This window comes from Lactuca virosa, chromosome 5 (genome assembly GCF_052849685.1).
Source record: "Lactuca virosa cultivar CGN04683 chromosome 5, Lactuca_virosa_CGN04683_v6, whole genome shotgun sequence".
Classification (NCBI taxonomy): Eukaryota; Viridiplantae; Streptophyta; class Magnoliopsida; order Asterales; family Asteraceae; genus Lactuca; species Lactuca virosa.
Genome location: NC_136430.1, coordinates 184,963,730 through 184,975,287, shown reverse-complemented (window position 1 = coordinate 184,975,287; position 11,558 = coordinate 184,963,730). Strand labels below are relative to the sequence as shown.

Here is an 11,558-nt window from a genome sequence, read left to right as displayed (position 1 = left end):
ATGGTGTATAAGGAGTCGTGGTTTGATGTATCATTCCAGTTGTTTCAAAATAAACTAGATCATAATACTCACCACCTTTATCAGTACGTAAACCTTATATTAATTCATGTTTGAGTAAATTACACGAATGGTCCTTATGGTTTGGGGTAATTTGCACGTTGGGTCCCTAACTTATTTTTTTAACTCGGAAGGTCCCTACTGTTTGTTTTTGTTGCAAGCTTGGTCCCTGTTTTACCTAAAAATACTATTTTTTCCCTTGATTTTTTTAATTTATTTAAATAAACACACCCCCAACCTCACTTCCACATCATTTTACCTTACCTTACCTATCCCACCTTATTTAAATAAATTAAAAAATCAAGGGCAAAATAGTCCTCTTAGGTAAGATAGGGACCAAGTGTGCAACAAAAACAAACTGTAGGGACCTTCCGAGTTAAAAAAATAATTTAGGGACCAAACATACAAATTACCCCAAACCATAGGGACCATTCCTGTAATTTACTCTTCATTTTTATGAAGTTCAACCTCTTGTTTATAAATCTTAAATTTATCAAGAGCTTCATCTTTGGAATGTAGCAAATAGACATAACAATATATAGATGCATCATCAATAAAAGTAACAACATACTTTTTGTTTCCGAAGGAAGATGTTGCATGGAAATCACATAAATCACTATGCATAAGTTGCAACACCTTGCTTTCCTTAACAATATCTTTGAAAGGTTTTCTTGTAATTTTAGTTAACATGCATGTTTTACATTTTTCATTATTTTGCAAATCAAAAGAAGGAATTAAACTCATTTTAGACATGTCTTTTAATCTCTTGTAATGAATGTGTCCTAGTCTAGCATGCCATAATTCTGATTTATTAAAATTATTGCTAGTACTAGTAGAAGCCATGCAAACAGAATTACCAATAAAAGGATAATTAATATTAAGTCTAATTATTTCATTGCATACATATCCAAATCCCATAAAAGAACTATGTCTTGACAAGATATACTTGTCACTTTCTAATACGTTTGTAACCACAATTATTTAAAACAATTTCAGACACAAGATTCTTTCGAATCCCCGGTACATATAAAACATTGTTCAGACATAAACACTTTCCAGAAGTAAATTAAAGTAAAACATATCCTAAACCCTTGATTGGTTCAGTTACAACATTGCTCCCGAATCAACCCACCATGCAACATCATCATCCTGCACATAAAATGCTTCAGAAATCACAGAAATATAATTTTGAACATATTTAGAATTCGGCATGGAAACAAAAATCTGACCTTGTTTCCTTTCTGGATCCTTGGATCCACTTGGTCCAGCACCATCCTTGTTCACTTTGCGAAGACGACAACCTTTCTTGACGTGACCCGGTTTGTTACAATTCCAACAAACCAACTTAGCCTTCTTGTTGGAAGACTTGTCATCCTTTCCTTTAAACTTCCTTTTTCCATTAGACTTCTTGGGATTCTTTGAACTTTCTCCTTCCACCATGTTCACAGAAGAGGAACCAATTTGGTTCTTGCCTTTAGGATTGTTATCAAGTTCTTGACTCTTAAGGACTCTTCAATCCCTAAATGGCTTCCATGTTGACTCAAAGTTAATTCCTCTTTGTTATGTTTCAGATTATGTTTAAAATCTTTGCAGGAAGGGGCAGTTTGTTAATGATCACAGCCACAGAAATGGCTTCATCCATTTTCAGATTGTGTTGAGCAAAATGTCCCACTTAACATTTCATGGAATTGTTCCATGACAGGCCTAGAGTGAATCATCTTGTAACCCATAAAGTTAATGACAAGAAACTTCTTGATTGAAGCATCTTTAGCCATGTATTTGGATTCAAGAGAATCTCACACTTCTTTTGCAGATTCGAAATTTTGATAGATATCAAAAAGAGAGTCAGAAATACCATTGAGAATATGACCACGACATATGTAATCATCATTTTCCCACTTTCTCCTTCTTGTTGCCTCCAAAGGTTCATCTTCAACAGATTCTGGTAAGATTGGCATGGGTGTACTCAGAACATATACCACTTTCAGAGTAGTAAGAAGAAAGTGCATATTCTTCTGCCATCTACGAAAATCTTGCCCTTCAAACTTGTTCAATTTGTCAAACTTGTTTGTAATATCCTTCACAGAATCGCCACTTTCCATGTTCACAGATTACTTTGATTATTGTTAGAAATTCGGGGTAATAAAGGCACTTGGATATTCTGAGAATTGTGATTCCACTTTCAAATCAAAGTATTTGGGTGGTACTCCCTAATCTTTGATTGGATAAGACTCGGAAGAGAAAAAAGAACAGAGAATGAGATGTATGAATTTCGTGAGTACCAGAAAACTGACCAATTTGGTTAAAACCCTCCTTTGTCTGAAAACTATCAAAACTGTCATAAAACAGTTTTTTCAACAGTCAAAATTGTCATAAATCCGAATTTTCTATAGGGATTAATGCAAAACCAAAAATTGTCAAATATTCAAAATTTGGATTTTCTGATGCATTTTTAATACAACATTATAACCCAAATAAAAAATTTGCGCCAGGGGCTACCGCTCCTTCGACCCAGCCACGGGCTCTGCCCCTTGCACCCCGCCAGGGGCTGCCGCCCATTGGACCCCGCTCCCAGGGGCGCTGCCCCCGGACCCCCATTCGGTCAGGGGTTTCGCCCCTAAATGACAGTCTACTTTTAATCTTAAATAAACTTAAATAAGTGTGCACTCCGCACCTTCCTTACTTGTTTAATATTCATCAAGATTGATTTTTGGTCAAAAAGTCAACCCATTACACTTAAATACAATTAGTGAAACAAATCACCAACATCAACCATACAAAATCACCCATGTCCTTCTCTTCCGTTTTTTTTAACATGGGAGCATAAGAATGTTTACCATATTCAAGTACACTTCTTGAATAGAATGTAAAATCCTCTATACCGATCCTTAGCGGGAAATTTTTTCTTTTCACACTATAATCGTATGTCTGTGTATATACTAACTTTTCTTGTAATATTCAACATTCAAGTATATATACGTCTTTCTGTAATAGTTTCTATCGTTTATAAAATTTGTTTTTTTATTTGTTTATGTTTGTAAAGTTTTTTTGAATGTTACTATTGTCATAACACACTCAAATCAGTATACGACGAAAACAAAAAAGATAATCAAATAATTGATGTTTTCCTCGAAGATAAAGGTTTTCCATTTTAATATTAACTAGGTGTGAGACTTGCGTATTATACGGGGTTGATTTAAAAAAAATGATTAAACATTAAAGTATAAATATAAAATATTTTTTAATGTACAGTTTTGAAATAAGAAAGAAAGAAACATATTTATTGCAATTTAATAGCATATATATGATACTTAATAGTTTACATATATAAGTATATGGCTTTAATTTTAAAAATTGAAACAAACCAAAAATTGACAAGTGGATAATATTTATTTTAAAAATACCACAAAATAACAAGTGTCAAAACTCATGAAAGATTTACATATGACAAAAAAATCTTCATTTATTAAGGAGGATTCCGATGTTTGTGGTGAAAAATAGATGTTTGGTGAAGGATTGTTGTCGTTTATGGTTCTCTAATATTCAAAATATACCCAATTTCTTTTAATGGTGACTTGCATGGATACCATTTCAGTTAGCATATAAAAGAATATGGGATATTATACACTCTAAAAAGCGTGCATAATGGCCAACATTATATGAGTAAATTACAGGTGTTCTCAACTTTGGATCCAAGTGGTTGGTTTTGCTTATCCTTTTTCTAGTAGTTTTTTAATCATTTGGATTTTAGAATTATAATAATATTCTCATTAATGCTCTTAACTAGGATTTTAACCGTCGTTCCTTGTGTCGTTGGTAATAGATTTTAGAATTATTAAAAAATAAGTTGCTACATGATGAATATAAACTTATAAAGTCCAGGAATGGTAATAGTCGGTGGATGGAAGTAAAACGAAAGTTTAGAAAGTCGATACGTTCAATGTAACATTTTAAAAATTCAAAACCAAAAATATCAAAATAATATTTTACAAAGTTAAAAGCAAAAAATATAATTTTAAAAAGTAAACACTTTGATTTGAAAGCCACAAAAATCAAAAACCAAAAATACTAAATAGAAAGTTCACCGACTTTGCTATTTAATATATAGATAATAGTATTATTATAATATTAACTATTGTTATTCTATATTTTTTTGAAGAACTTATATTTTTACTATTATATTTTAAAATTCATGGAAAGCAAGAGTTACATTCTTTATCAAAAACCTATTAACGTTGGAAAGAAAACACGGGGAATTGTCCATAGGGCGAAAGTGTTTAATGGTATTTGATGCCTAGGGCGAAAGTGTTTAATGATGCCCTATGATATGTACATAGGGTATGTCCATACAAACACAATGGAGTCATTTATATATTAAAAATACAACATAAATATATATACCATGTAGCCTTAACTAAAAGACATATCTTAACAGTTAAAATCAAAAGAAAATATCAAGTAGCATGAACTAAAATGTCATTAACGACATTGAATACTACTACAAGCAAAAGGAAAATGTATAAACCAAAAAACCAACAAAGCGGCTGGAGATCAAAGTACAAACAAACTAAAGCAACAAAAGTAATGGTCGAAAAAGTAACATCTGCTAAAAGAAAAAACAACTAGCTTAAGATTCTAAAACAACATGGGCAAAATGGTCAAAATGGGTTTTTGGCAATCATGTTATTCAGACAATCCTTTCCAACACGGAGGGTACAATGGGCTTTTTTTTTTTTTTTTTTTGGGTAAAACACCTATACTTTTCCTAATGCAATGACATAAGAATAGAGCAACGTCATCTCGAATCTTGAAGAAAACAATGAAAGCTACTTGAGTTATGGTGGTTGTCGAGGCCAACAAAATTAATAATCCTAAATCTTTTACATTAAAATAGTGTATAGTGGTTAAGGGGTCGAATCCACGGAGATTGGTTCAATTTTATAACTCTATGAAAAATCTCTGTGTAAAAATACTTGTAAAATGACAATAATTTAAAAATGAGGGGTTTGGTGTTTTGAAATACTTAAAACAAACTAGATTTAAACTAAGATTTAAATAAACAATTTCAACGAAAACAAGAGTTTGATGTAAAATCAATAAGAGAAAGATGGTTGACTTGATGTTTTCTCACTTTGACTTTTTGATGAACATATCATTATAATCCAATGGTGCAATACTTGTTTTAAATCTATAATTTAGCTATAGTAATCCAAGAAGCTTGAGATTGCCTATACTTTTCTTAATTGTTGAAATGGTTAGAGAAGCTCATAACAATTTCCTTAGTCAAAGTCACCAATTTCATTAAGCATGTAATTAGTGAAAGTCAACTAGCATTAAGAATTAAAAAGTCACCAAATCTAAGAAGAGTCAAAAGCTTCCACTACCATGTTGGAGAAAATGTTTTTATGATTGTGTGAAGTAAAACTAACACAAAAATCACTTGTTGCTTGCTAATTTGAAGATCCTTTACTTAATCAAGAAATTAGTCAACTAATCACCACAAACACATTTAAACTCATGAATAAAAACATATAAGCAATGATAAGATGTTAAAACACAAAACATTTTCATAAAGATTCAAACACAAGTTCATGGAGACTTCAACATTCAACAATTAGTCAAAGGATTTCACCAAAGTCAACCACAATTTGTCTAGACAAGCATGGCTAAACTTAAGAAAACAAAGTTAGTAAAGATTGTACCCAACATTTAACAAGAATCAAGAGGTGAAAAATGATGAAGTTCTTGAGGGTTCTTGGCCTTCAAAATGCTCCAAAACTCCAGAGAGAACGTGTCAAAATCGGATGTTCAAGATAAGGCTAGAGAGGCACACCAACCTTCCCAATATAGAGCTCTAAACAAAATCCAGAAATTGCCCCTTCAGGAATCCATGCGGGCCGCGTGGAAACCTTGTGCGGGTCGCGTGAGTGTGATGGATTTTTGAGCTTCTTCAAGTCTAGGGCCCCCAGGGCTAGTCCATTGGCCCAGTTTGAGTCTAATAAGCTTCTAGCCCATTTTCTTCAAGATTTCTTCAATTTGAGCCCAATTTACCTCTCCAAATCACTCATAGCTTCCGCAAACTCCCGATCATCGATCTCCGCACACTCGAAAATTCTCCCGCTTCTTGCAAATTTAAAGTTCAAATATTCCAAGCCTTCAAGCAATTGACAAGCCCACTTCATGAATCACCTCCATAGCCATCAAGCTCGAAATCCTCATTGTCCTTCAAGTCCAATCGCCTCCCAAAAATCCCGCTCCGCTAGCCTCCAAAAAATCTGCAATAATGTTCAGGAAACTAGAAAGTACCCGAAATTGTCATAAAATAACAAAAAGGAAAATATGCATGGAAATTAACTAAAATGCGAATGAAATGTGCTAAAATAAACTATAAAAAGAAGTAAATAAAATGAAGCTATCAAGTTATCACCATGAGAAACGACTCCAGATTATAATTTATTGTTACCTTGTTCCCTTAAAAAAACCTGTTCCAGTTGACATCAATTACAACCAATCCAGTTAACCCGTGTCATTGAAAGAGAAGACAACACTTACACAGATGTGAGAGATAACCAAATAAAAGTGTACGCCAACTGAAACCCCCACCCAAAAGATTGATAATTATGACCACAAATAACTAACCCAATGAATAAATTTCAGATTTAAGTCATGTTTATTATTGATGTTTACCATATTAACAAAACTCACGCATAGTGAAACCCATTTCATCTTCATTTCCATTTGGATGCAAATATAGTGTCCTAAAATTTTAAACAACTGTAAGTTTATGTAAATAAAAACACTATAAGTTCATGTATATAAATAAGTTCATGTATATAAAAACACAGTTATGACTTCCAGTCGATGAGTTTAAGAGAATTTATCGTTTCTGACCACTGGAATAGTCAGATTAAAGTTAGGGGTGACTTCAGAGTTTGATTGTTGAAGCAGTCTCATCGTTTCCTGAATTGGCGTGAAGCGATAACGTCTCCTCATCTTTTGATTTTTGAAATTGCTGCTTTGTATTAGTTTGTTTTTGTCATGAGGCGATGCCCTACTACCGGACCCACTTATGGATCAATGTTTGGACTGAAATTAATATTAGACCGATAATATCCATAATAGCAGGACTATAATTAATGCCCCCTGTTTTTGTGATGCCTTGGGTTGTGGCCCAGTTCGCCCAGCCCTTGGGTCGGCCCTGGGAATGAATTTAATGCATAAAAAACTTAGGTGTTTTGTTTTTTCGAAGCGAAAATTTATGAAGTTTGTGGACGAACTCTGTAAACCTCTGCAGCAGAAGATGTGGACCAAACTGCTGCAACATTTGATAATAAGCATGTTTGTTTTTTAACATCTACAAACTGCTGCAGTAAACTGAAATTTAAATAAACTAATTTTATAAACTGAAAATAGTTCTCAACACCGAAATTTTAATAATTTCAGTCTTAAAACGTTGAAAGAATACTAAAAAGAACATGTAAAAAACAAAAATATAAAATTTATAAAAAAAATCTAAAAGAATGTAAAATAAGCTATCAGTTTTATTCTAGAAAAAACTAATTTTAAAAAACATAAAAAAGAAAATAACAAAAAAAAATATATATATATTGCAAACAAATGTCTACAAAGTTCGTAGAAGAATTAAACATGTTAAAAAAGATGCAACCGAAACTGAAAATATTATTAACGAAAACGGTAAAAAAAAATTTAAAAACCAAAGTTTTTTTTTTAAAAACAAATCATGTTAAAAAAATAAGCTATTCCAAATTTCTAAAAAAACCATTTGGAAGAAATAAAAACTAAAGAGGTTTGAATAGACAAGTAAAGTGATGTGCCGCGCAGAACACGCACAAAGGTTTTGTAGTATAAAGTCTTCCAAAAAAACAAAATGTTGCGAGAGAACAAGTGTTGTGCGTATACTGCGTCGCACAACAAAAAATGGTCTGAAAATGTTTTTTTTCTAAATAAAGAGCACCTTAAAGGTTCAATTCTATATATGGTTGTTTTTTTGATTTTAATGTTAACAAAATGTCATAATATGTTAAGTTAGGAAATAAGTGTCTTTAACGTTAATTAATAATTTTGTAACCAGTTTTTCTCAATTTTCCTCAATTTTCCTAATTTCTCTAATGAAAATTAGATTTATATTGAAACGTATATCATCTTTTGAGTATAAAAAATATAAATGATAAAATTTTGTATATTTTTTTTACATTTTGAAAGAAAATAAGTTCTATAAAAAATCACATTAATATTCATTAATGAATGGTTATTTATTTTTTAATAGGATTATTCATCTAAATTTTCAAATATAATTTTTCCAAAAAAAATCATTTTAATTCAAGTTAAGACACACCAAAAAAAAAAAAATACCTCCGTAAAATAATAAACAAGTTCATATTTTTTAAATGATTGGTTAATGGTTAAAAGTTAATATCATCAAGTTAGTAGAAATCATAAATACTAGGATTAGAACTTTGGACATTAAATCTTAAAGACAAAGTTATGCCAAATAGGCTAGTCCCACATTGACAAACAAGCTTATGTTATTAATTGTTGTTTACAATACAATGTGGAACAAACAATATGAACAAAAGAAATCGTATAATACTAATGTAATTGATATCTACTCAAGATCTTATAACTCTATCTTGTTCTTCTATGATAAGTCTTCTTTCTAAATACAAGTTGGGACTAACTCATTTGATTAACATGATATCTAATAAAGTGTTTCTAATAAGATGGTTGACTTCAATCTCAAACATATATGAACTCGACCTTTTTTTTTTTTTTTTTAAATCTCCATTATAAGCATTTTATATTTTTTGATTACCTACTTACATAAACAACGAACAAGGTAAGCTATGAAGTTTAGTGATACCAGTTTTATATTCTCGTAATGGTATAAAATTAGCTTTTACTCACTTATAATAATGTATAAGAATAGATAACGAGGGAATTAATTAATCTAACATATATAAATGGGTTTTCCAAAAAAAGAAAAAACGTTTTTTTTTTGTTGTTGTTTCAGTTTTGATCAATTTTTGTTGTTGTTGTTTCAGTTTTGATCACAATGTTTCATTGAGGACTATTGTTTATATTATAAAGTTCTTTTTTTTTTCAATTTTTTATCAAAGGATGATCCATTCTGGATTTGATTTTCAAATTTCGGAGTTATTTTTTTTAAAGAAATATATCCTTATATTTGAAATGTGCATTTCAAGTGTTAATGTCTATCGTTTTCATAGAAAAAAATGTCAAATTTTATATATTAATATCGTATATAATTCACATGTAATAAGGTTGTTTAATTTTTTGTTAAAAAACGATTTTTTTTTCGAAATTCTAGAATTATTCATTCGATTTCGAACTTGTTTGTAATTCCAAAGTTTTTTTTTTTCTGAAATCGGAATTTCAGGTTGGAATTCGGAATGTTGGTCCGGAATTCGGAATGACATTTTGAAATGTATTTTTTTGTCAGACGAACGGGTGTGGGCAACGCGTTAGCCGCGTTATCTTACGTGGCATACGCCCTTAACGCCGTCATCACGAGGAACACCACCTCAGGCTCGCGTTAAGGCGCTTTACGCCATTCGATGTTACCACGATAACGAGCCATAACGTGTACATTTTCGACCGTTTCAATTTCTTTCCGTTGAAAAACGGTAATAATACCGTTGTTGTATACGGTGGAATTGTAAAAAAAAAATTACTTCTTCAATTTACTTTATATATATCAACATATATATATATATATATATATATATATATATATATATATATATATATATCATTTTACTCTAACCTCTCTATCTCTATTTATCTATATCTATCTCTATTTATCTATATCTATCTCTATTTCATTCAAAACAAAATACCCACTATGGTCAAAACCCGAATACCCCTCCTCCGAAGACAAACACATCCACTCAATTGGGTTTTGCGGGATACGAGGGATACATGAACCTTCTAAACTCCAAAAACTCACCACAAATTCCATATTCCGGCAATTTTTTCAATACCGCCTCACCCCCAATACAATTCCCTACCTCACCATTTTATGCAACAAAATGCAAACATACAACAAAACCTTTTTCACACATTCGGTTCCATGCGCCAAACCGTCACACAACTCACACCCACGCAAGAACCCGTTGTCGAGACGCAAGTTGGCGGTAGTCAGATAGCATCGGGAAAAAAAGGGAGACCAAAAAAGAAAGGGAAAGAGGTTGTTGTCGGGATGGATGAAACAGAAGCACCTCCAACATGGTGGACACCGGAGGAAGAGCATGCGTTGGCGGTGACTTGGTGCGGTAATTCAAAACAACCAACCATGGGGGACGATATGAAGAGAGTTGCTTTTTGGGATGCCGTAATCGTCAAATTCCGCACGATTTTGAACAAGGGTGACACATATCGCAATAATGATATGCTTAGTGGAAAATGGACTCAAATTAGCCGGAAGTGCACCAAATTCAATTCCATATACAACAAACTTTCTTCGCAACGTCAAAGTGGTGCCAATGATTTTGATGTGTTTAGAGCCGCGAGGGAGGAATATCACTCGCAAATGGGGCACGTATTTGAGTATGAAAAAGTATGGGAGATAGTGAGGAAAGATCCAAAATGGATGAAAACGCCAACATCATCGGAACAACAATCGAAGAGGTCTCGTGGTTCGGGTTCGGTTGACGTTTCCGACGGACACACGAACATCGACCTCAACGCGGACACCGATGAGATCCCGAACGAGTTTGACGACATCGAGGAAATCTCTCCGCCACGACGACCGGTGGGGCGCGACAAAGCGAAGAGAGCTCAACGACGTGCGGAGGAGAATGAAAGTCGGCTTCGAGACAACGAGGACATGAAAAAAAAATTCGACGCGCACACGGAAATCGCAAATAAAAGATATGAATTGCAACGGCAGCATTTGAAATTCCTTCGTCAAGAAGCCGAAGAAGATCGGATATCGAAGGATTTAGCGATTCTTACGACGAACGAAGAAAATTTGCCACCGAGACGAGCGGAGGTGATACGGAGGATGAAGGCAAAGATCGAAAGCAAATACTTGGGCGAAGAATAGTTTGTCGGTGTTTTTTTATTATTATTATTAGGACTGTCGTGTGTTTTTTTTTCAATGTTTTTTTTTTAGTTTGTAATGTTTTTTTTTTGAGTTTGTATAGTATTTTTAATTTTCTAGTTAATGAAATTATGTTTTATTAATTTATATGTTTTTTTATAAATATATGACATATATTAAAAAAATAAAAACAAATTAGAAATATATGAAGTAAATAAAAAAATAAAACAAATTAGAATAATAGAAATTAAAAACATCAAAAAATAAAATAAAAAAAGAAATAGAAAATAGTATGTGTTATCCCATGTTATTTGGTGTTGCCCATTTCCACCATTGGTGTTATAACACCAAATTGTGATTAGGATGATGATGTGGACAATTTGGGTGTGATAATGAAATTTGTTTGTCCGGCATCCCC

General features: G+C 32.4%; 1 protein-coding gene across 1 annotated transcript; it reads left to right on the top strand.

The window, feature by feature from the left end:
* Positions 1 to 10,168: 10,168 nt before the first annotated feature.
* Positions 10,169 to 11,143, top strand: LOC145112128 (uncharacterized). Its single transcript, XM_079048336.1, has one exon. The coding sequence runs from the start codon at positions 10,169 to 10,171 to the stop codon at positions 11,141 to 11,143; it is 975 nt and encodes a 324-aa protein (XP_078904462.1).
* The last annotated feature ends 415 nt before the right edge of the window (positions 11,144 to 11,558 follow it).

What these genes read in the sequence shown, in the direction of transcription:
- LOC145112128 (XM_079048336.1), top strand. Translation starts at nt 10,169, where the DNA reads ATGCGCCAAACCGTCACACAACTCACACCCACGCAAGAACCCGTTGTC.